The following is a 25,718-nucleotide window of genomic DNA, read 5'->3' as shown; positions in this document are numbered from 1 at the left end:
CTAGATACTGAATGAGTTTCGCTTTTAATAGTAAAGTCATTCAAATATACACACAGTCATGGCCACTTTGTTGTCCTTTAATAGCTTTTATTGAAAGCTCAGTTGATATGATGGTTATCTGTGAACAATAACATAACAGATGATAAATGGTTAAACAAAGGAAGTGGAAATAGACAATGAATCTTGAAAAAACAATGAATGAAAATTTAAATAAAGAGTAAAACCGGGGGAGTTTATTTCTAAAACCAAGCATGGCCTCAGGGGCTCAAGCATGGGTAGCTGCTGTATGAGGAAGGGATGACATTCTTTACCGTCATCTTATTTACAGTGAAGTAGAAAAAATATATTCTAGTGAAGCAAAGTTAAAAACAAACAGGCCTCAGTGTAATGCTCTCACAGACATAAAAATGTCCTCTTCTACAGTCCACACGTGTTGCTGTACCACCTCCGTTCTCTAGAGGGCACTGGTGCTGCTGGCCTTACCCAGCCTCACGTCATAGGTGATCATGTGGAAGTTGTCCCATGAAAACAGCTTCCTCTGGGCGTGGTTGTAGTCCACCATGCTGTTGTAGCGGTAGCGGTTCCGGAAGGGCACGGCGATGGCTCGACCTTCCCCAGTGGCCGTGTCGAAGACGTGGTTGATGGTGGTGTTGAGTGCCGTGTAGCTGGCCACCGTGTACAGCCGGCCACACACCATGAAGGCGTTGGCCACCGTGTTCTTCCTGATGTTGGTCTCCCAGGTCTTCCTCACCTCCAGGCTGTCGGGGTCCAGCCTGGACAGCACGATGGCTCCCTTGGCCTTGCTGGTGCTGTAGATGGCCCACAGGCCCTGCTCGTCCACGGCCAGGTCGATGTCGGTGTAGCCCCCCCAGGAGTAGGGGTGCTGGCCATGGAAGCCGGCGTGGGGCAGGTCCAGGCGGGCTGCCAGGCTCTCGGCGGCCAGGTCGTAGCGGAGGAGTGTGCGGCTGCGTCGGCGCTGGTAGTAAAAGGAGCCTCGGTACAGGGTGGCCCCTGTGCTCTCCACGGGCTCCGGTAGGACCAGCACCTTCATGGGGAATCCACGGGCAAATTGTTCCTTGTCCTCATAGGCGAACAGCTGCCGCACGTCCTTGCCTACGGTATCTATGCGCCAGACGGTCTTGTTAGTGTATGGGGGGACCAGGGCCTCGGGGTCTTGCAGCCACACCCCGTACTTCCCTGTGATGCCGTCAGCCTTCCTGTGCAGCACAGGCTCTCCCACCGAGACCAACTCTCCACAGCCTGGTCACAGGAGAAAACACACACACACACTTGGCCATTGTATCGCGTGAGGAGGTCTCCCGACATGTAGCCACAGCTGAATGGGTAAGACTCCTACACTGTACCTGTGAAGTTCTGAGCTGATTCTGGAATCAGACGGGATGCTGGGACCTCGGTCACCTCAGCTTTCATCTCCTGATAGGAACCATTGTCAGAGGCTGGGTGAGAGACAGGAGTGAAGAGGGAGGCACAGATTCATTGATCTCTGTAAGCGGCCATTTGCAAAGTATTTGGTTTGTAACGAAGTTAGAGCCTATGTTACGCTTGGCTGTTTTTAAAGTCTATGCAATCCAAGTGTAAAACAATACCTGGACACCAACTGACATCCTGAGGCATTCTTGACATCTCTCTGACCACATCAAAGCCTCAGTGAACTCCTAGCATGCCATTTACACTTAAACCTTGTTACTGCATTCCCCACGCACACACACGCATGTGACAGAGCTGTAAAAGAGCTATCTACATCGTAAATACCTCCTCACCCCACAAAGCAGCTGACAGAAACAGCTCATTTAGCGCAACTCACCAAAAAGCTCATCCTTATGTATCTCAATTGAAATAATGACATTATAATGACCAGTTTAATTTACGGTAAATACATCAGCACAGTGGGCATGTATGTGCATGCATCTGAAAATTGCCTCGCTTCCTGACTGTTGAAACTCACCACTCTCTGTTCTCTGGTTGAGTTCTTGCAGAGGGCCACCAGAGGCCTGTGGCTGGTGGAAGGGTCTCTGTCTGAGTGTCTCAGCCTCCAGGCTCATCTCGTCCACCCTCCTCTGGAGCTCCTGCACCTGCCTGTCCAGCTGCTCCTTGTCCTGCAGGAGCTGGTTCTTCTCCCCCGGGGAGCAGGACTCCTGGAGCCCCCCCTCAGCCTCGGCTCCCTCTCCTCTCACCAGCCTGCTCACCAGGGCCTCCAGGAGGGTGAGGCGGGACCTGATGCCCTGCAGCTCCGGGCCCCCATGAACCCCGGGGCAGCTGGCCTCTGCTGGACTGTCCACTGTGAAGGTGTACTGGCAGCGGCCATCGCTGGCGCTGGAGCGTTGCAGGGAGGCTCGATCCTGCCCCTGACTGCACAGCATCAGGCAGGTCAGACACATGGCTACCAGAAGCCACATTCTGGCTGGAGAAGTTCTCTCTCTGGGTAGTTTTCTGGACTGCTGAGTTCTTTCTCGTCTGCCTTTTTCCTCTTCTCTCTATGCTGTGACACACCTAACCCTGGGGTGGATTCTCCTTCTACTGCTGAGATCTATCCTATTTATTGTTTTGAATGAATCCTTTTGGTTAATTTGTTTAGTTAGTCCAGCTCACCCCTTTCATGGTTCTCTGGTCAGTCTCAGATGGTGTCTGAGTTACAACATGCGGAGACAGGGATATTTATACAGTCAAGTGCAAAAGGGGTGGGAAGGAACAAGCATGAGGGAGCACTGCACATCCGAAAAGGGGATATGGCTGGAATGGGGGTGTGAGACCATGTGTTTTGGGGACTGCTATGCAACAGAATGAATGTGAGACAGTATGAGCGGAAAACGGACCACGTTTTATGTTTGTTTTGTTCCTGTTTATGTTTCATTGTGTCTTTATAGCTGTTATGTCTGCCGGTTGTTTTGTCTGGACAACACGTCTTTATAATGTCTGTCTGTCACCTGTTTACGATAACAATCACGGCTACTCTGTTTACTTCCTTTGTAGCCGGTAGGTATATCATTAAACTACTGTGTGATTAAGTCTAATTCTAATATCCCTGGGATGTATGACCCGCATATTAGATGCTCAGGTGCAAATACAATTGGGAGTCTGATGTGTTTTTTTTTAACCTGCAATCTTTACCGGAGTTCAAGCGGTCCAACTCCACAGCTTGATAGTCTGGTTCACCAGCAGCACACCTGAGGCCACACTGGCACCTACCAGGGTAGGATGTCTGGATCACGGCTAGGAATGAGGGAGGTGAGCAATTCTTCCTCCCAAACCCATACTTATCTTTATCCCACTGGGGCCACTATTACAACACGGCAACATCAAATCTAGAACAAAGGACTAGGATTCTAGTAATACTTGACTTGGATTGTTTATCCCGTTTGTTTGCAACCCAAACTTCTTATTGCAATGTGATTCACGTTATGTTGGCAGTCGGTTGAAGTCACCCCTCCTCCCAGATGGGCCTGGATCTAGCTGTTTAAGCAGGTGTGTGCAGCACGTGTTCCCGACTGGAGAAGGGGGGGGGGGCTCACTCCTGTCACATGGCCATGGAACGTCGATTGAGGTAAAAACAAATGATAGGAAGTCTGAGGGAGCAGCAGGAGATCCTGGAGGGGGGGGGGGGGGGGGGGTTAAGGACTCTGCCTCTCATCCCTCAGGGGGCAGGGTAATGGTTTTTACATATTTGTGTTGCGCTGAGCCACGCTTGACTCCAATTCATAATATAGCTTCAGAAATGATTTATCTTTTAAACCCTCCTCCCTCTCCTCATGCACCATTGAGATTTTGTTCCACGAGATTAAACCTCCTGGTGTCTCAAATCTTACTCACTGTGAAAATTCCACAGCGTCCCCCTGTGCGTTCACCTCTCAAGCAGGGTTTTCTTACGTAACATCAAGGTCCTGACATCCTGTTTTGCTTCATCCCTGCTCATATACTTTGGAGCTACTACACTGACCCTGGAGATTTGGGCTGGACATACTGTAAAGCAAACAGCATCCCTAGCTGTCAGCTCACCAGTTGACCAGACTTCCCCATGTATCGCTCAGAATGCTCATTTATGAAGGCTTTTGTTTTCAGTGATATTAGGAAACATAGTACAGTCAGGAAAATGGGCTGTGATTGATTTACAGGAGTGGAGTTATCAATCCAATAATATATTTTAATTTTATAGGAACAGTTTACAAGTTAGTTCAGAGTTACATAATCACAAAATCAACAGATGAGATAAGCAGTCAAACTACGGATCCAAGGCAGTAAAATGTGGACAAAATACTTTAGCTCCCCAGTGCCTGGAAAATTCCAGTGCGTTGCCAGTAAGTCTGTCTACAGACAAACTAAGGGACATTTTTTGAACATAGGTAAATGAACTCCCCACTTTCATTTTTAATCTGCTGTGTAAAACTAAACATTATTTTACATTGGGGAAATATAAGGATATGTACAAAATCGGTCATATATTGTGATAGGTTAGTCACAAATCTCGCTTGCTAATGATAGAATACCACAGAATGTATCCACTGAAAGAAATGGCATGTTTACACATTCTGAGCACCCCACACAGTCCACATACTTGCATCCAACGGTGTGAACATTGTGTAATGGCCAGTTCCATGAGGTGCCAGACTGGTATGTATGATATACAGGGTGAGGCTGACAGTGCAGACAGTTCTGAGCGCGCCACACAGGAACTCCCACCCCGCTCATGACCTCGAGCCGCCACACAAGTACTGGAGCAGAAACAACTGAACTCTCCAGACATTCTACAAATGTTTGTTACAGTGTATGTTTATATTTATGTCTTTATCATGACGTTTTGTAGCTAGTGCTATTATGTGTGAGGTCGTGCTTCGGTTTGCCATCTATGTGCCAATGTAGATATATAACCGCAAAAAAAGCAGATTGAAGGAGTCAACAAGTTTCATTCACATTTTGGGAAAAGGTGAACATTATTTATTGAGTGCCCCTCAGCGTGAGCAGAAGTCCTTGGCTATCACAGAGCTGTTTGTAGAGGGCTAATTGGGCCTTCAGGGGGCACGAAGAGATGTTTTTCTCTGTAAAGGATTAAGCCTCGTCTGCCGTCTGCCACGACTCTGTTGTTATCAGTGTGGATCGGGCTCTCCACGCCCTCCTTACTGTAAGTGTTGTTGAGTCCCTGCCAGCTCAATGCAGGTGTTTCACTTCACAAGCTCTCATTAAAGATGCAGACAGGCTCACACGGCACCAGGCCCCTGTACAAACACACCACTGGACACAGTCCCCTTAGTCACTCAAGAAATACTGAAGACACACTCACTATGCTCGAAGATCGTTGCTGGTAAAACTTTGTTACTAAATGTCAGGAGCCATCTTATACCAAGATGATAGTATAGTATACAGTATATTTTTTGACACTCTCTCTCTTAGTCACTTAGTCTGTCTGTGCCTGTCTTGTCTTGGCTTCTGCATTCTAAATATATAGTGTAGACATCAAAATAGAAATTCCTTTCCTTTGTAATTCCAGTAATATTGTCAGGAATGATCAGCCTTTGGTCATATTATTTTAGAAGTGCAGGCATCATGGAATTCCACTGGCCGTAATACTGTACATTTAAAACCCTCAATAAATTCCTACCGTACTACGCCATGCAGCGACACACCTCCATAATTTCACCAGAGAGTCAGAGACCATGTAGTTGTCTGTGTGTTATGGAAATGTGATGGTGTATAGATGGATGTGGAGGTGTAATGTGCATGTTACATAAGACACAACTGTTTTTACCATTGATGACAGTTTAATAACAATGTTCCGTCCCTCAGGCGGAGCCGGGCCAGGAATGAGAGACTTTGCCATCAAAGAAATGAGGGATGAGAGGGGATAGGGAAGGAGATAAGGTACCATAACTCTCTTTCCTAGTGCTAGGCCCAAGCAGTCTTTGGGCCCATGAAGCAGATTCCAAAATGTCCTAAATATAATGTGCATTCCACATAACTTCCATATTGATCTGTACATCACGGTATGCCAGTGTCACATATTTTCAGTCACTTATCATGTCAGCAGACTTGTTGTTCGATATCAGTCATTAGATATCCAAATGACTCACACACAGTGCAACAACCACAGAGTTGAACGGGCTGGCGTGAGATGTTGGGTGTTGCGGCTCTGATGAGCCCAGCAGACGTTCCCGTCCTCGGTCCAAACACAGCGCTGCAGTGAAGCGGGGGTGACGGGGGCCTCCAGAGAAGACGTTTTGGGATAGAAGGAAAGAAATGGAGGAGAACTCCTCTCGCTGGCTTCTCCTTAACCCTTAGCTGACACCCGAGAGCTATCTTCACTCGTCTGCGACCAGTGGTTCTTCTCATCTGTCCTGACACACACACATACACACACACGTGTATATCCTTGGACACACGTGATCTAGCATCTAAACAGTTAGAGTATGTGAACAGGAAATCCTATAATTGTGAAACTGCATGAAAGAGCACATGGTGGTTTTGTGCACTGGTTTTAGTGCACACAAACATGATTGTCATCGAAAACATATGCAAACACATCACTGTGTCTGAATAGATAAGAGATAAGAACAGAGAGGCAATGGACATGTCAGGTTATGTCAATTCACCGTTTCATAAAAAGGCCACGGACACAGGTTTCTTAGATTATACTTTGAAATCTTTAAAAAGTTCCAGACATGGCTTGTATATTTCCTTTATAAAATAACGTTTATAAAGGAAAATAACAGGCAGCAATAAAAAAGAGCCACAAATAAAAAGTGACTGACTTTTTGAGTACTGAACATTCCAAACTAGCGGAGCAAAAGCCAATGAAACGAGCATTTAAAAAGTACAAAATATCGGCTCAAATCCAAACAGACAGAAGTTAGGGATGAAAACCCTGATCTGTCCTTCCTCTGGGACACAGAGCAGTAACTCTGTGGGATGAGTGTGACGGTGGCATGTTCTATGCCACGTGGTTGTTGTAGAACGTACAAAAGGTGAAACCCTGTGAACTTTTGGCTGTTCTGGAGGGCTGTTCACCAAATAAAGGTGAAAAGGTGAGAACGTATCCTTTCCGTTTAACCCTATGATACTCTAAGCCAAGGGATGAAGACACCTATTAGGTGTCCACAGTGCACTGGGCAGAGGCTGGGTCACGTGGGGTCTAAAAACAGTTCCACCCACAGTTGAACTCACTAGTAAACATTTGACTCAGACCCTAACCCTTTGACTGTTCCAGATACCTCAAGAAATACGATATGTGTGGTTAGAGTCAAAACCACGTCATACACCATAATCTTAAGCAACCCTTTCTTTCAGATCCTCTTGTCCGGAAAACAAGCGTGGGGTTTGTGGTCGACAGAAAGATTTGTTAATTTTTTGATTTCCATTGTTCTGTGTCTTTTTAGAATGTCGATAAATTTGATTATTTAATCATCCTTTATTGCTGTGTGCACGTGTGTTTGTGTGTGTGTGTGTGTGTGTATGTGTGTGTGTGTGTGTGAGAGAAAGAGAGAGAGAGGGTACCAGAGAAAAAACCCCACGTGATTGGATCATTGAATGACTAAGACAGACTTCTCTGACTGACTGGCAGGGTCACAGGGTTGAACTTGACACTGCTAGCACTAGTCAGTCAATCAATTAACAACATGCCGCTGAATGCTAATTTAGGAGAGGTTTGAAGATTGATTTTTTACAGTTCTGAGTTTCAGAATCATCAGGTAATTTCTATGTAATTGCAAAGTGTGTAAATGGATCTTTTACATTTGTCTCAAGTAACGTCAAATGTGACATTTGTGAAGTCTGCAAGGAACAGAAAATTGGCCTTTGGTTTAGAACCGGAGGTTGGGTTCATAAATCCATAAAAAAGGTTAAGGGGCCTAAAAGTACTGACTACAGTCACTACTGCCACCTAGTGGAGAGTCTGCAAAGCAGCAGCATATGTGTACCAGCACTAATCAAGATGTTTCCACCATGATGGTGAAAGGGAATGGCGCCTATGGAGCTTGGGCCACCCAGAAAGCTTTGTGGATGTAGGCTACTTTATCCACGGCATGCAGACAGGATTCTTGAGCATTCTGCTTCGATGTGGCTTGCTTCCATGCCTTCCATGAGAAGAGTCACAATTTATAGGCGGACAACCAGATTTCCTCAAATCACAACAGAGATGCATAACATTAAAAATTAATAAGGCTATTGTTCATAACCAGTGTGGTGGATACAATGTCATCATGGCTTGTAGCTGACACAGTCTAGGTGTTGGCTTACAGAGGTAATGGTCGATGTGGGTTCCTTGTCCATGGCCTACAGTGACATACACTCCCTCACCAATTATTTGCTCAATGCCTAATGACAGTCCGATGTTGTTTATAAGAACAATATTAGACCAATATGAGATCAATATAAAACACACGACATTAGCGTGGACATTCCACCTGTCACCCATATTGGGGTAGGACTCCTCCAAATGTTCAAAACGTTTCTTGTACTGCAGGGGTATACAAGAGCGCATCAAATCCTGACTGTTGCGGTGATGCGCAGCCAGTGTCGCATGAGTCACGAAGGCAGAGATGGCACGATGTAAACAGGAGGCGGGTTTGCTATGCCTAACTTGTCGGTTCTCTGCCTATTAAACCCCGAGTTTGAGAGCCACGACCACTGCTTCTCGATTGTCATTGGACAGTTGTATTGTCGATTAAATGGCGAGGCGCGGCGCTGCCTCGCAATTATCGCGGCTGCGTAAAAAAAAGATTAATCTGTCAGAGAAGAATTTGGCTCGGGATGAGGCACTGACGTCCATCTAAGCATAACGAACGATTGGAAAAGATGATTATTGCATAAAGCATTTATCAAACCGATGCTCCGTGATAGCAGGTGGTACTGGTAGCCTCGTTTACATCGCGCAGGATCTGGACCTGGCGCTGTTGCTTATTTCCTGCCGCTTCAGAACTGGACAGCGACAGTAACTGGTTTGCTTGGACATTGAAAACGCCAAGGGAACCTTGAGAAAGGGTAATGCCAAATTCCAATAGATTATATTAAAGACGATTTCTTCGTTTGTATCTAATTATTACTATATTGCCGTTAGGCACCACTGTATTCTAAGCGACGCAAATCATTTCAACCTCATACACGTAGCCTGTAGGCTGTAAATTCGAACGCAAGGATTTAGAGATGTATATATAGACCTGGGTTGTTACAAGGATTTGCACTACAAATGCCCTTGAAAATAATGGTGTGTTGGTGTGTGTGCTGGCGGTAGTGGCAAGTAAACTGCGCAATAGTCTGTCCTTTTTCTCTCCTCAGTCAATTCGACCCTTGCTTGGCTCGGGGCAATGCGCGGCTAGATGACTTCACAACATCTACAAGTACGGTAGGCTGTACAATATAGCACCGCATCCCCCCCGATCTCCATTCTTTGATCTCGAGTCCCCAGTCTGCAGACACCATGGGTAACCGTGGAATGGAGGACCTCATCCCGATGGTCAACAAGCTCCAGGATGCTTTCAGTACCATCGGTCAGAGCTGCAATCTTGATCTGCCTCAAATCGCAGTGGTTGGCGGTCAGAGCGCTGGCAAGAGCTCCGTGCTCGAGAACTTTGTAGGCAGGTAAGTGAGCAACGCTTAATTGACCACCATAAATAGATAATCCTTGTTTTTCAGCCTAAGGGCTGTCGTGGCACGTGTCAGTTCGTCCACAGTTGTTGACCATTTATTACTCATTTGATTATGTTCTGTTTTGCTATGATGACGCGCACAGTTCGGTGTCCCCATTCTACTCTCATTCGCCGGTGTAGTCACCATCTTATTTTTAACACACTTCTAACGTATGTATGACAGGGGAGCCCGTATTTGGGTTACAGCAACCCCTACGGGTAGCCCATTCAAGCTCACATCAACCCCTGAAATGTCAATTTTCATTATTACATTTTTAGGTAGGTCTATCTGGGTATATGAGGTTTACACAGGACTCCATTATTTCAAACCTGCAGAAGTAGAAATGCAAAACACTAGGCCTACTCCCATATTGACTAGCACATCGTTTAAATGTCAGATATATTTCCTTTGAAATCCATTACATTTTGTGAAACTGTCCTAGGTGTGTACATTTGATTTCATATTTACAGATGTTGTGCATTTACTGCGGTAGCATGATGTATGTAATCTACAGTTCCTTGAGATGTTTATTTAAAAAAAAATAGCAAGGTCTATCCTATTAATGCCTCAGACTGGGAGAAAGTTCAGAAATCAGTAGATTTAAGATCATGATGTTAAACATCATCCATCCATAACCTGTTCCTGTTCTGTAGATTAACCTACAGTATGTAAGGAGACACCGGTTGATAAAACAACCAATCTCCTCTTTCGTGGGTGCACTGGGGAGGGTATCCCTGGTATCTGTAGTTACAGGTTGATGCACAGACTCAGTCAGCATCATCAGTCAGGGACCTGTCACCCCAGAGACCTGCGATGCTGAGTAATGACCCTTCTGTCAAGAGCTGGCCCCCACAGAGCTGAATAGCCATCTTTTGGGGGGGGGAAACCCTGGAGGCCTCTCGATCAATATATGTTAATCTAGAGCTGTTTCAATTTTGCTGTTGGTACTAGCCGAGCTGTGAGGTGTGGCAGAGGGCCTGAATGTATGAATTGATGTAAAAGTACACATTAGGCACTCACACACACACATCGCTGCAGTAAGATATGTATAGATCAAGGTCATGGTTTATAAATTATACTCCTTGTCCTGTCATAACACATCATTCCATTTTGACCTTTCATACATGAGGTCAATCAGATGTGCATAGTAAATGCATCAGTATCAGGTATGTCAGAAATATGGTGTATCCTAGCAGCCAAGTAGCCAAATCTTTTCATGAGATGCATTACATGAAAGGTGATGAAGTTATATCAGGTCTGGAGACTGTAAAGTAGCAAAGGCATGTAATTTGATTGTTTGGAAGCACAATTATTTGTACATCCCAGAAGCAAGTTAGCAAGTGGCATCTTCAATAAAGTGTCATATCCATCGCAACCTCCCTTTTCATATCCAGTTAAACCCCTCCTCCTCACTGTGTCCTGATTGGCTGTCTTTCCTCAGGGACTTCCTGCCCCGTGGCTCTGGGATTGTCACCCGTAGGCCCCTCGTCCTGCAGCTCATCAGTGCCAATGCAGGTGAATATACACACATACCCACATACCCACACACACACACACATACCCACATACCCACACACACACACACATACCCACCCACACACACACACCCACACACACAAACACACATTCTTTTCCATAGAGATCTACATGGCTCTGTTGCTGTATCCTTCCAGAATGGGCCGAGTTCCTCCACTGCAAAGGGAAGAAGTTCACCGACTTTGACGAGGTTCGCCAGGAGATTGAGGCGGAGACCGACCGCATCACCGGAGCCAACAAGGGCATCTCTCCGGTCCCTATCAACCTGCGGGTTTACTCCCCCCACGGTGAGGCAGCTCCCCCTCCGCTGACTGTCCCCAATGACCATCCGTCGAACATTCTCCCATCCCTATCTGATCTCTATCTACACCACACGGGTGCTACCATGAGCCACACGTGTCTACTGGTGCCTGCGCCGTTCCGGATGAAACACAACACTCACCGAGCTGGTGGATGACCTGAGCTGGTAGATGAGTTCACTCATTCAGTGGAGCTGTGGGCCCCTTCTGTCTCCCTCCCTCGCTGCAGTGCTGAACCTGACCCTGATCGACCTGCCCGGCATCACCAAGGTGCCAGTGGGCGACCAGCCGGTGGATATTGAGCAGCAGATCAGGGATATGATCATGCAGTTCATCTGCAGGGAGAGCTGCCTGATCCTGGCCGTCACCCCGGCCAACAGCGACCTGGCCAACTCGGACGCCCTCAAACTGGCCAAAGATGTGGACCCCCAGGGTGAGTGGAAAAACCACGGACTATAAACACAAGCCTATACAGCATACACCTGCATATGCATCGTCTGTGGTTAATTTGTTTTACGTTCATCTTTGCAAGTGAACCACCGTAATGGAACAATGTAGGTGTATGAGCCACTGGGAGTGATGTCCCATAGAAAAATAGACATGAGGAGATATGGTTAGTTATTTGGGTTAGCCCTAAAGCTTTGGTGTCAACCTTATTAGCCTCAGGTCCTGACCCCTCACCTCCCCACCCCTCAACTCCTGCCTCTCTCCCCTCCCCAGGCCAGAGGACCATTGGGGTGATCACAAAGCTGGACCTGATGGACGAGGGCACGGACGCCCGGGAGATTCTGGAGAACAAGCTGCTGCCTCTTCGTCGAGGTGGGGGTCGCACTGCCTCATGCCTTCTCTGGCTCTTCTTTCTCTCTCTTTCTCCCTTTCTCTCTTTTTCATCGCTCTCTTTCTCTCTCTCTTCCTCTCACTCTCTTTTCTCTTTCTACTTCTCTTCTCTCTGTAGTTTTCTCTTCGGGGGTCTGTGCACTCCCTCCATCTCACCCCCACCCTCTCAGCCACAGACCCTATCATCAATGTCCCGATATGTCCTCAACATATAACATTTGAGTTTCTCACTTCTTAATCTCCTTGGTGTTATCCTTTTAATTCCCCCCCACCCCACCCCTCTCTCTCTGTCTCTCCCTCGGGTGGGTGGCTCTCAGGCTACATCGGCGTGGTGAACCGCAGTCAGAAGGACATTGATGGACGGAAGGACATCAAAGCAGCCCTGGCAGCTGAGAGGAAGTTCTTCCTGTCTCACCCGTCCTACAGACACATGGCTGACGGCATGGGGACCCCTCGCCTGCAGAAAATACTCAACCAGGTAGGGGCTGCTCTCTCAGTGCACTGAACCAGTCACCTCTTCACATCTCTGTCAATACTCAATGGTAGAGTCCATCTCCTTTTTAGGACGCATGCCAAAATGTTGACACAATGTTCTGTCTTTCGTTTATTGTATCTTGGCACAAAGCATTATATACCCCCCCCCCCTCCTTTGGATTATGCAACCTTTCAATGCAACCAAAAACTCGAAGCCTTAATCTTCTTAGCAATGTCAAATTGATGTATTTTGCTGGTGCGCGTGGCATTTCCATAGCAACTGACCAACCACATCCGAGACACCCTGCCGGCGTTCCGCAGCAAGCTGCAGACCCAGCTCCTCGCTCTGGACAAGGAGGCCGAGGAATACCGCCACTTCCGCCCAGACGACCCCTCCCGCAAGACTAAGGCCCTTCTGCAGTGAGTAGGCCCGCCCACATTCGTCAAGAGACGAGTCCCCAGAACTAAACTCCCTCTGTTGTGATGGCTCTGCTGGTGTGCCGCTGCAGGATGGTGCAGCAGTTCTCCGTGGACTTTGAGAAGAGGATCGAGGGCTCAGGAGACCAGGTGGACACGGTGGAGCTGTCCGGCGGAGCCAAGATCAACCGCATCTTCCACGAGCGCTTCCCCTTTGAACTGGTCAAGGTGATTCCCTCACAGCGCTCTCCTTACCACACTGGCCTCTCTCGCTCTCTTGTGGTTTTCTCTCTTCTTAGTCTTTCTCTCACTCAAAAGGATCGAACTCTTTTGCTCTGTCTCTCTGATCCCTGTTTTATTTTCTCTCTTTCTGCTTTCTCTCCTTCTCTTTTTTCTTCCTTTTTCCTCTCTGTCTTTCTCTCTCCTCTCTCTCATACTCCCCCTCTCCCTCCCCCTCTCCCTCCCCCTCTCCCTCTCCCTCTCCCTCTCATACTCCCCCTCTCCCTCTCCCTCTCCCTCTCATACTCCCCCTCTCCCTCTCATACTCCCCCTCTCCCTCTCCCTCTCCCTCTCATACTCCCCCTCTCCCTCTCATACTCCCCCTCTCCCTCTCCCTCTCCCTCTCCCTCTCATACTCCCCCTCTCATACTCCCCCTCTCCCTCCCCCTCTCCCTCTCCCTCTCCCTCTCATACTCCCCCTCTCCCTCCCCCTCTCCCTCCCCCTCTCCCTCTCCCTCTCCCTCTCCCTCTCATACTCCCCCTCTCCCTCCCCCTCTCCCTCCCCCTCCCCCTCTCCCTCTCCCTCTCATACTCTCCCTCTCCCTCCCCCTCTCCCTCTCCCTCTCCCTCTCATACTCACCCTCTCATACTCCCCCTCTCCCTCCCCCTCTCCCTCTCCCTCTCCCTCTCATACTCCCCCTCTCCCTCCCCCTCTCCCTCCCCCTCTCCCTCTCCCTCTCCCTCTCATACTCCCCCTCTCCCTCCCCCTCTCCCTCCCCCTCCCCCTCTCCCTCTCCCTCTCCCTCTCCCTCTCCCTCTCCCTCTCCCTCTCCCTCTCCCTCTCCCTCTCCCTCTCATACTCTCCCTCTCCCTCCCCCTCCCCCTCCCCCTCCCCCTCCCCCTCTCCCTCCCCCTCTCCCTCTCCCTCTCCCTCTCCCTCTCCCTCTCCCTCTCCCTCTCATACTCCCCCTCTCATACTCCCCCTCTCCCTCCCCCTCTCCCTCCCCCTCTCCCTCCCCCTCTCCCTCTCCCTCTCCCTCTCCCTCTCCCTCTCATACTCCCCCTCTCCCTCTCCCTCTCCCTCTCATACTCCCCCTCTCCCTCTCATACTCCCCCTCTCCCTCTCCCTCTCCCTCTCATACTCCCCCTCTCCCTCTCATACTCCCCCTCTCCCTCTCCCTCTCCCTCTCATACTCCCCCTCTCATACTCCCCCTCTCCCTCCCCCTCTCCCTCTCCCTCTCCCTCTCATACTCCCCCTCTCCCTCCCCCTCTCCCTCCCCCTCTCCCTCTCCCTCTCCCTCTCCCTCTCCCTCTCATACTCCCCCTCTCCCTCCCCCTCCCCCTCTCCCTCTCCCTCCCCCTCCCCCTCTCCCTCTCCCTCTCCCTCTCCCTCTCCCTCTCATACTCTCCCTCTCCCTCCCCCTCTCCCTCTCCCTCTCCCTCTCATACTCCCCCTCTCATACTCCCCCTCTCCCTCCCCCTCTCCCTCTCCCTCTCCCTCTCATACTCCCCCTCTCCCTCCCCCTCTCCCTCCCCCTCTCCCTCTCCCTCTCCCTCTCATACTCCCCCTCTCCCTCCCCCTCTCCCTCCCCCTCTCCCTCTCCCTCTCCCTCTCCCTCTCCCTCTCCCTCTCCCTCTCCCTCTCATACTCTCCCTCTCCCTCCCCCTCCCCCTCCCCCTCTCCCTCCCCCTCTCCCTCTCCCTCTCCCTCTCCCTCTCCCTCTCCCTCTCCCTCTCCCTCTCCCTCTCCCTCTCATACTCCCCCTCTCATACTCCCCCTCTCCCTCCCCCTCTCCCTCCCCCTCTCCCTCTCCCTCTCCCTCTCATACTCTCCCTCTCCCTCCCCCTCCCCCTCTCCCTCTCCCTCCCCCTCTCCCTCTCCCTCCCCCTCTCCCTCTCAGATGGAGTGTGATGAGAAAGAGATGCGTCGGGAAATAAGTTACGCCATTAAGAACATCCATGGTATCAGGTGGGTGTTTACTGGCACAAACCTCAACATCCACACACACACACACACTTCCCTTCTCCTGTGTCGGCCATCTTGTCTTCACTGCTGTCCTCTTCCCTGACTCTCCAGGACTGGCCTGTTCACTCCAGACATGGCCTTTGAGGCCATTGTGAAGAAGCAGATAGTGAAACTGAAGAAGCCCTGCATCCAGTGTGTAGACATGGTCATCCAGGAGCTCATCAATACTGTTCGCCAGTGCACCAACAAGGTAAACACAATCCAATATACAATCCAGAAATATATAATTAAAAATATAATATACTATAATGTGATATATTATATTAAACATGGCATCATATGGTGTCTTTCAAGAGTGTTTTTTATTTCTGGGAAAATGGTGGATGGATGAATGGACGGATGGATGTTGTGTAGCAGATGGACGAGGAGTAACACACACAGTACCTGTTTCTTTTGTGTCGCTTTTCAGCTGGAGTCTTTCCCCAGGCTGCGTGAGGAAACCGAGAGAATTGTGACCTCTCACATCCGAGACAGAGAGAGCAGGGCCAAGGACCAGGTAACACACACACACACGCTCATACACACTTTCACACTCTCAAGCATACACACACACACACTCTCTCGTGGACTGTAAATGTGTGTATATATAAATCGCTTAAATGTTTTTCTGTGTGTCCTTTCCATGAAAGGTTTTGTTGCTGATTGATGTCCAGCTGTCCTACATCAATACCAACCATGAAGACTTCATTGGCTTTGCTAAGTAAATGTCTAATGGCTTTCCTGTATGGTACTCATCATAAAGTACTAATTTTTCACTTGTGCAAAGTGCAGTAAAACCACATTGCTTCAGAAAATTGCTTCAGCCATTTAGAAACACACATTCATACTGTATAGACACCTTTCATTTGCTTTACCTCTTTTTCACTGACTACTCTCTCTTTCTCCAACTCTGTGTAACTTTCCCTCCATGGACCCATGCCTGCCTGGGTGCACATCTCTCCACGTTCCCCATCTTCTGTCTTCCTCACTGTCTCCCACGCATGCTCTCCTCCACAGTGCTCAGCAGAGGAGCAGCCAGACCAACAAGCAGAGTTCAGCAACCAACCAGGTGAGCCCAGCTTCCTGTTTCACACTCAGGGGAGGGAGAAGGTCGAGCACACCCAGTTAGGGGACTGGGGGCTACTGGTCGTTCTACTAAGAAGCGGATAGGGCTACTGAATATAACCACATATGGTGACTGTGCCTTTCCATTCATTAGTCTGCCGTTTCTTTATAGACACACACATGTAGAGACACACACCTAGGGTTTTATTTTTTTATTTTAATATTATTTTGCATGTTGTACCCTTCTCGTGCGCCTATACGAGAAGGGTACAACATGCTTTGTATGTTTGTTGTTATTTCAGTTCAATTCATGTTTGTATGTAGTTTTTATTTAATTTTTTTAAACCTTATTTATTTATTTTTTACATCATCACTGTGTTGAGACGTCTCCCTCTGTTTAAACCCCTTTTATGTCACCAAGGTGCCCCCATGCATTTCATCCCAATCCCTTAGTGAGATTCTGAGCTGCCCTGTAGTGGGCGTCTGGTGGTAAGTATTCCTTACTGGGGGGTTTGTCTTTAGGGTTGGTTGCCTGCAGTTACACTTTTTGCCCATAGGGTGGTGCTCTACTGTGCCATTTGCGTGTTCTGCTTTTTTTAACATCTCTGGCTTCTCTTGAGGAATGCAAACATGATCTCACCTAACCGCTGCAGCTTTTAGCTAGCTGCGTACGGCACAAATTTGAGTCCCGAGGTTGTATCAGACGTGGTGCCCAGCCCCTAGGTGTTTTAATGCCTCACTTCCTTCCTGTTCTAGGCCTCCTCTCCTCCTGCCTCAGGCCTGATAGTAAGAGACCAGTTTAAGTTGTACCACTGCTGAAGGCCCTTTGACCATAGGGGGTTACCTGCTAGATTTAGCCAAAAATCTTAGATTTGTTTAACACGCAATACAATCGTACTCTTTTTTTGGTAACCCCCCTTAGTGAATCTTGGGCTGTCCAAAAACACTTAACAAACGAATCACCTAACTCTATGCCACTGGCTTGTGTGTGTAAATGGTTGATACACCTAACACAGTGAACGTGTAGCACTTCTCCCGGGGTATGGTGGGTTTGAGCTGTAAGTATCTAACACACGGGTCACCTAACACCGTATCAGACTTGTGCTTGTGGCTGTCAGCACAGTGCCTTGTGTGAGGCCGCACTGCCACTCAGTGACATGCTCAGGGTCTGGTTTGTTCACAATAAGACACACACTCACACAGTAACTTGGAGTTTCGCACCTTTCATCGCATTTTGTATTGTCAGCCGTCAATGATTTGTGATCGATAAGACTTGTGAACTTGATTGAAATGGTTTGATGAACCCTCCGGTGGAATGGAACGCTCCTGTCTATACTCTCCCCAGTGCCTCCTCCTTCTTTGCATAGTGCTGCTATTGTGTTCACAACTGACCTTTGCCCTTTTCCATCCCCCACCCCCCCCCCCTCACCCCCCCCCCCCCCTCACCCCCACCCCCCCACCCCCACATCCTAGGTCATCCGCAAGGGTTGGCTGACCATCAGTAACATCAGCATCATCAAGGGAGGAGCCAAGGAGTACTGGTTTGTGCTGACTGCCGAGAGCCTGTCCTGGTTCAAAGATGACGAGGTGAGGACCGCCCCCCGTTTACACAATGTACCCAGCCCTCGTTAGACATATGTTGCTGAGACATGTGACCAGAAATTGATGGATTGCAGCTGGTTATGGGTTTTTAAATTCCAAGGCTAAACATTCATTGGTGCAAACGTTCAGTGTTGGGCATCGTATCATCCATACCCGCTTAGCTTCTGACTCATAGCTTCTGAGTCTTGTCCCCTGATTGGTTGGCTTTTGGTGTTTCCACTCTCAAGGAGGTAGCATTGGTTCTTTATTGGTCAGATGTTGTGTCCATTATAACTTGACGGGCTGGTGTCTGTCTGCCTGTCTGTGCCTGCTGTACAGGTTCCAGGAAGTTCTGCACAGCAAGTGTAGACAGGCAGACACACGGCAACTCCCTCAGACAATCCGGTCAGCCGCTGGTCAGTGGTTGACATCACACGAATCATGGGTTAATTGTAATCTGTGCACATTCTGGTGTAAGAATGTTTTTTTTTGTGCTACCTTTCTACTCTGTCTTCTACTGCAGTTCCATTCTTTTCTTGACTTTTTTTCCCTCTCCACATCTCTTTTCTCATTCCTGGGGTTTGGCAATGTGGTTCTGTTTCCACAATTGGAACATTTCCAAATCCCACACCAACATCCCTACACATTCTCATGCAGGGGGTACACAAAAGAATAGTTCATCCCAGTATTTTGTGTAAATTATTCTGAATAGTCCCTTAGTATTGATGAGGATTAGTATAAATCTTCGATACCCTCATAAACATTTCTGCACCTCAGCTTATACATGTCATGCACACACATACTCATTCGAATGTGCACACACACGCATATAAAATGACCAAAATGTAATGTACACACACCCAGGCCAACTGGCGTGACACGCAAGCGCACACACACTCATGAATCCCATGGAACCACAAGTTGCTCTCTTTTTCATGGTGCATTTGGAAGCAGAATTATTCCGAGTCAAATCTCAGGTTTTCACTTCCATACAGCTATAAGCCTCCACTGATTTACTGAGGAGAAACACTCCGTTAAATGGCAAGGCTCCTTTTCTTACTTTAAAACCAGCTTCATTACATGAACTATTTGAATCCAAAACTACAGATTCCAATATCATAGTAACTTTTGCTCCAGATTTACTCCACTACCAGTCTTTCAATTTACTGTCAGCATCATCACTTACTCTGCCAAACACCCCCACCCATTTAGTAACCTGAGTTTACACTTTATAATAGATGTTTTTATTACACTAATTCCAAACTATTATTCTTGCCAGCCCCTTGCCTTGTGTTGGACACTAATGTTGGACACAATCACCATTTTCTCAGTATTTCCTGTGTTCTCCCAGTCAAGCAAAAGATCACACAAAAACGCATGTGATTAGTTGAAACATGAGTTGATTGATTGGCTGCTTGTCCGTTACTCCTCCCTCTCCTTGGTAAACCACCACAGCTTTATCACAGCTCCAGACTCACAGTCACACATCGCTGTTGCACAATACATTTTACGAGATTACTTTTACAAGACACACAGGATTAAAATTAAACAAAACACACTTTTTTTCACAGCAATTTCAAAGTCTACAGTTAGTGTCGACAGTCGGAGATATACAAGTTTATTCCACAAAATGTTTTGGTAATGTGTTTGAAAGTACATCATTGTGAGATGTGGAGAGGAGATATTAGATTGCTTTGAGACCACTGAAAACTAAAACAGACACGGTGAAACATTTCAAAGAGCCAGTGACCACACATCAAACCATCTGTGAGCCCTTTCCAGAGCAGCCCCAAAGAGAAGAGCTTCCATGCTCAGTCTAACCAATGTGCAGACTACTGTACACTAGTATGACAATGAACAGGTAGTCTGAACACTGGGTGGACGGAGCCGGAGTCGGTGGGAGTCCGGCCTGGTGGGGACTCAACCGTTCCTGAGTAGGTGCCTTGCAGGGTTGCGGTCTGCACCCTCCCTTCTTTCTTCTTCTCCATTTTGGCATCAAGGAGTTGGAATCTCCCTCTCTCCTCAAACCCCCCCAAAACGGGGTTTTGTCTTGTCCGCTTCGGCGCTTTTGGTGCTCTCTGTAGCTTGTTTGCTTTGTTTATTTGTTTGTTGATTCGGGGTCCCGCTCCCCTCGCGCTCCTCGCTGGTCAGGCCGGCCATGTAGAGTATCCAGCTTTGACGTGGCACATTCGCTCAGACGACCGGGACGGACTGCCTGCACGTTCAGGGAGGGGATATTTCAAAAAAGAGGGAAAGAGAGAGAGAGCGAAAGAAGGAGTGTGAGAGAGGAGGGAAAGAGAGAGAGAGGAAGAGGGAGGGACACATGTGACCATATATGGGATGAAGTGACCCCATGGGGGAACAGAACCCAAAAAGGTCTACAACGTTACTTCTTCTTTCTCCCTTTCTCCCCATTCTTTTGTTTTTGATCCTAGCGAGACTACCAAAAGCTCTCCAGGGACATCAGAGCAGAGATGATCGGAGGATAGGAGCGCCACTTTTGCAAATCCTTCTTGTGTTTCTTTCTTCAGCTCTCCCTCGCTTTCTCCAAACCTCCCTTTCCATAAGTTCCTTCCCTCCCTCCCTGCTTCTCTATGTCTGCGTGCTGTTAAGCAGTACCAGATGTTGAGTCTTAACGCCAGGCTGTCATTTAATCTCTCCCTCTCTCGCTCCTCACTCGCTCTCTCTCCCAAAAATCAGGCAGGAAGTGGGCCCCTCTGGAATGGAAAGAAAAAATATTGAAGAAATAAAGAGGGGGAGGGATGAAAGAGAGAGAGAGTGAAGAGAGATGGAAGGTGGGATGGAGAAATGAAGAGAAGCGTTTTATCTTGTTTTTTATTCCCCTCTTCAATTCCTCGCAGGCGCACTCCAAATCTGTCATGCATTCACTACGCCATACGAGCAGCCTCCTTTGTTGCTGCACTCAGAGACGCTTTTATACATACCTCTTTAGTCTCTGGACATCTGTGGTTCCCCTTTCCTCACCGTACCCTGAACGTTTCCTCCTGCTCCATCCCCCCGCCCCCCAGACCCCCGCCCCCCCTCCTTCTTACTAACTCACCGTGGCCAACGACTATGTCTTGACCCACACAGTAATGACTTCCACATGTGGGATCTCTCCCTTTCCACTCTAACTCCCCCTCCCTCGCCCACCCTCCGTCTACCTCCCACTTTCGTTCCTCCCCTCATTCCTCCTCCCATCTCCCCCTCCTTGCTCCCCCTCTTCCCCTAAATGTGTTCCCCTATTTATCGATCTATTTATTTCCCTTCATCATCACGCCGGGCGCTCTTGTAAAGAAACCAACAAAGCTAACTCATGGTTGATATCATGGCTAGCCATTTGAGTATGTTCTATCTGGAGAATGTTTTACCTTACAACCCAGTGCCCCTCCTCATGCTTCTTGGCCACTCTCTCTCTCTCTGACTCTCAGGAGAAGGAGAAGAAATACATGCTCCCTCTGGACAACCTGAAGGTCCGCGACATTGAGAAGAGCTTCATGTCCAGCAAGCACATCTTTTGCATTTTCAACACTGAGTCGAGGTTAGTTAAACTGACCTAACCTGATTTAACTATAAACAACCACTAGGTGTATACCACACACAACTTACTGTAGTAGTGTTGTAGCAACCACTGCTATCGCCAGTATTACTCATGTCTGTCAATTACTGTATTCATTATAAACAGTAGAGGGAGACAGAAAACACTGCTGGTGGTTGATTTGTCCATGTCTGTTTGTGAATGTAGACATGCTAAACAACCCTGTGTGTTCCTCGGAGTGACTTGAAAGGAGTTTAACACCGTTGTCTGTGCTGGGGTTGGTCAGGAACGTGTACAAGGACAATCGCTCCTTGGAGTTGGCCTGTGATACACAGGATGAGGTCGACAGCTGGAAGTCCTCCCTTCTGCGTGCGGGAGTTTACCCCGAGAAGATTGCTACCGTAAGTCCTTATCACTTCCTTTTACGCCATCAAAAGATGTCACCTACTGCCACCCCCTGTCCGCCTTCCTCTTTTCAAACTAGATATTACTTAAACATCACTGCTCACTTTTCTTTGGGGAGCTCTTGGGTGGTCCCTGTAGTGGATGGTGGGTGGGGGATGGGACCCCTTATAGCATGAAACCCCCCAACTTGGAATCTTTCTTACCTCAGCTCACGCTCCGATTTGCTCCTTCTTTATCCTGCTCTCCCTATCAGCTGTGACCTCTGCGTTGTGTCTCCCCTCTCTCCCTCGGCCCTCCAGGTGGACACGGAGAGCACCACCACCACAGAGAACTTCTCCATGGACCCCCAGCTGGAGCGGAAGGTGGAGACCATCCGTAACCTGGTGGACTCCTACATGGCCATCGTCAACAAGTGCATTCGTGACCTCATGCCCAAGACCATTATGCACCTCATGATCATTAATGTGAGTGGTGTTGGTGGTGTTGGTGTCATCATGTCTGACGCATTATTATTGCGCAAACGACATTGACACTGACATACACAGCATTTGTTAGGTTACAGGAAGAGGTCGAACAGTAACAAGAGTCAGATTGGGTATTGAACATGTAGCACAAAACAAAAAAAGGTTCCAAAGTACTTTTTCAGATGTTGCAATACATTACATTTTACATTTACATTTAATCATTTAGCAGACGCTCTTATCCAGAGCGACTTACAGTAAGTACAGGGACATTCCCCCCGAGGCAAGTAGGGTGAAGTGCCTTGCCCAAGGACACAACGTCATTTTGCACGGCCGGGAATCGAATCAACAACCTTATGATTAATAGCCCAACTCCCTAACCGCTCAGCCATCTGACCCCCTACAATACCATCCTCCGCCACTAGGTGAAGGACTTCATCAACGCAGAGTTGCTGGCCCAGCTGTACTCGGCCGGGGACCAGAATGCCCTGATGGACGAGTCCCAGGAGACGGCCCAGAGGAGGGATGAGGTGCTGCGGACCCACCACTCCCTGAAGGAGGCCCTGTCCATCATAGGAGACATCTCCACCACCACCATCTCCACACCACTGCCCCCGCCCGTGGACAACTCCTGGTGTCCCTCAGCAGCCGGCCGCAAGTGAGCCTGATATCTCTCACGTCCACCGTTTCGGTGTTACTTCCACGGCATCTGTTCTGTTTCAGAATGGCAATTCACGAAAGAACTGAAAACGGCCCCTTTCCCCTTCTCCAGGTCTCCCCCGGCCAGCCCGACCGCTCCGAGGAGGATGTCGTCGGGCCAGCGTCCCGCTGCTCGAGGGGCCCCACTCCCTCCCAACCGCCCAGGGCCCCTGGGCCCCTTCAACAACACCGCTGACAGCCCCCAGGTTCCCAGCCGCCCCAACCGTGCTCCTCCCAGCATCCCCAGGTGAGTCCTTTCCAGATGGACGTGCAGAAGGGTTAAGACGCACACTGTTCTACGCTCTACGTTAACATGAAACAAGAACAACATCTGGTAAAGTCTTAAAGCAGAACCTATCAGACCTTCCAAAATGGGTTCCCTTTTTTCTCCTTTGCTGACTTTGTCTCTCTCTCGTTCTCTAGAACTGTTCACGTACAGCGTATTATTCTTGGCCCTCTATGAATGCTAACCACCTCTTTTTTTCTTCTCCCCCCGCTCTTTTCATCTGTCACCTCTCCTACTCTCCTTCTCGGCCTCTCCTTGTTTGTTTGTTTAAACTGCTACTCATCCTCCCCCCTCAGTCGGCGACCCCCACCCTCTCCAACAAGACAAGCTCCCCCATAATCATCCAATGGGGTTCTTTCTTGTGAGCTTTGCCCTCCCTCTCTGTCCATCAACCCTGCCCCCCATATTAAATATACTCTACCCCCTAGTCCCTTAATGTAGACACTGAGCCCCTTTGCCCCCTGATCACTGTACCCCCTCCCGGCCAGGTGATGACGTCCACGTGTCTATGTACAGTATGGTGCTTGTCTTGTGGTGTATCTTTATGTGTGCTTGTGCTCGCCTGTGACCCAGGATTGCTTAGCAAATCCAGTTCTGAGTACCAGCCCTGCCCCCCGCCATCGTTTCCTGCCCCCCTCCCCCTTTACACTAACCTTGACCCAACTTGCTTCTTCATATCTCTCAGCAGAGGCACTGCCCTACCCTATTCCAAAATGCAGCATGGCACATAGGCTGCTTTTATTGCATGTTTGTGTGTGGGTGTGTGTGTGTGTCTGTGTGTGTGTCTGTGTGTGTGTGTGCGTGTGCGTGGGGGGGGGGGTGACTAATTTGCCTATAAGTAGGCTACGTTTGTTTTAGTATATTACATATATTATACAACGCCCCATGTGTGTTATTGACTTGATGTTCAATTAGCAATGAAAGGTTTGTGTTAGAATGTGTGTGTTGGTGGGCGTGTGTGTGTGTAATATATACAGTATAATTCTACATATATATGATATGTGTACGGGTGAGTGTGTGCTGACACATGTGCATGTATCGTCTGTCTGCACGTTGTTGACGTTTCTATTGTGTTTCTTTTCATGGTCAAAGCTGTTAATAAATCATGACCCTTGAGAGTAATTTGATGTTGGATTTTTGTGAGTTTCTGTGTGTAGTAACAGCCATATGCACATAACAAGACTGGGAAGCAAATTCAGTATGTCTTTAAGAAGAAATGCATTTCAATGCATTTATAATGCATTTTTATCATATGTGGATGCCTGTGCTGTGTCACTGGTCAAGTTGCAAATCTCTCACTCTTAAGCTCAAACTCACACTCGCTCACTGGACAGAAATGCTCCGGACACCTCAAGAAAAGGAGAATTTTGATCTTGCTTCTAACATGGCAGGTTACAAATGTCTCTTTGTGTGAGAAACATTGAAAGAAGTCCACATAGCTTTTTCCTCAGGTTGGATGCATATCACAAGCCATTTCTTTCCCATCTATAACCTCCCTGCCCTCCACCACTTCTGAGCTATGGGTCCAGTCAGCCTATGTGTCTGAGCTTAAGGTGGTTTCGTCAGTGTAAAGTGCTCTCTGTCAGTTTGTTCATGTGTATGTGAGCCGTCCTCTATTGAAACACTGTTCTGCTGTATGTAGATATTAATAAGGAGGTATAACTATTGACTATAATGACCTCACTAAGATCTAGTGCTTATCGTTCTCTATGTCTCTATTGATACACTCTCTTCTCTAAATTAGACTGCCTTATTGGCATGGATACGTATTGCCAAAGCTAACTATAGAAAGACTCATACAGTGTCATGCAACATACATGTTTCCTAGTTATATGATGAGATCGTCTGAGGAGGACATAGATATTACTTTGAATTGGGGGAAATTAATCAGTTGTAACTTGCTGTGTATCTGTATCTCTCTCAAATAAACTGTATTTACTCTCCCTCATTCTTTGTTCATGGTTTCTCTTGATATTTGTTCTAGTCACAGGCACATCGAGTACTTTTTCACTAAAACTGGAACTACACATTTCGACCAGGAGATGGGGCTAGTGACATATCACTCACTGTCTTTTTGACCATATTTCGGTAGGAAGCCAAATTACCATACTAAAATGAATACATTTCTTATGAGTTATGAAGTGCTACATCGCATGTATTCATGTAATAATGGTGTCCATACTCTTGTATTATTATTACATAACACGTGTTGAATCCGAAAGTCCAGTACACATTTCTGAACGGTCTTCCATGCTGTATCTTTGT

At 48.0% G+C, this 25,718-nt stretch overlaps 2 protein-coding genes across 2 annotated transcripts; one reads left to right on the top strand and one right to left on the bottom strand.

Annotated features, from left to right (window-relative positions):
• Positions 1–75: 75 nt before the first annotated feature.
• Positions 76–3,024, bottom strand: LOC124472255 (myocilin-like). The gene is made up of 3 exons (XM_047027009.1): positions 1,967–3,024; positions 1,365–1,457; positions 76–1,260 (listed from the first exon to the last, which is right to left on the bottom strand). The coding sequence occupies exons 1-3, from the start codon at positions 2,415–2,417 to the stop codon at positions 455–457; spliced, it is 1,350 nt and encodes a 449-aa protein (XP_046882965.1). The 5' UTR covers positions 2,418–3,024; the 3' UTR covers positions 76–454.
• Positions 3,025–8,684: 5,660 nt separating this feature from the next.
• On the top strand, positions 8,685–25,378 carry LOC124472230 (dynamin-3-like). Its single transcript, XM_047026957.1, has 21 exons — positions 8,685–8,985; positions 9,280–9,582; positions 11,072–11,145; positions 11,304–11,453; positions 11,695–11,898; positions 12,186–12,284; positions 12,620–12,780; positions 13,054–13,196; positions 13,286–13,421; positions 15,315–15,382; positions 15,491–15,629; positions 15,849–15,935; positions 16,069–16,139; positions 16,436–16,487; positions 17,957–18,070; positions 21,496–21,605; positions 21,889–22,003; positions 22,307–22,471; positions 22,894–23,126; positions 23,241–23,414; positions 23,750–25,378. The coding sequence occupies exons 2-21, from the start codon at positions 9,422–9,424 to the stop codon at positions 23,790–23,792; spliced, it is 2,499 nt and encodes an 832-aa protein (XP_046882913.1). The 5' UTR covers positions 8,685–8,985; positions 9,280–9,421; the 3' UTR covers positions 23,793–25,378.
• The last annotated feature ends 340 nt before the right edge of the window (positions 25,379–25,718 follow it).

The sequence above is a fragment of the Hypomesus transpacificus genome, chromosome 10 (assembly GCF_021917145.1).
Source record: "Hypomesus transpacificus isolate Combined female chromosome 10, fHypTra1, whole genome shotgun sequence".
NCBI classification, from domain to species: Eukaryota; Metazoa; Chordata; class Actinopteri; order Osmeriformes; family Osmeridae; genus Hypomesus; species Hypomesus transpacificus.
This window is presented reverse-complemented; position numbering and strand designations above follow the sequence as displayed.

Excerpts from the sequence above, each read along its gene's own strand:
- LOC124472230 (XM_047026957.1), top strand. The coding sequence starts at position 9,422 with ATGGGTAACCGTGGAATGGAGGACCTCATCCCGATGGTCAACAAGCTC. Across the intron at positions 15,383-15,490 it reads AAGAACATCCATGGTATCAG|GACTGGCCTGTTCACTCCAG; the intron begins GTGGGTGTTTAC and ends CTGACTCTCCAG. Across the intron at positions 16,140-16,435 it reads GACTTCATTGGCTTTGCTAA|TGCTCAGCAGAGGAGCAGCC; the intron begins GTAAATGTCTAA and ends TCTCCTCCACAG.
- LOC124472255 (XM_047027009.1), bottom strand. The coding sequence starts at position 2,417 with ATGTGGCTTCTGGTAGCCATGTGTCTGACCTGCCTGATGCTGTGCAGT. Across the intron at positions 1,458-1,966 it reads CAACCAGAGAACAGAGAGTG|CCTCTGACAATGGTTCCTAT; the intron begins GTGAGTTTCAAC and ends TCTCTCACCCAG. Across the intron at positions 1,261-1,364 it reads ATCAGCTCAGAACTTCACAG|GCTGTGGAGAGTTGGTCTCG; the intron begins GTACAGTGTAGG and ends TCCTGTGACCAG.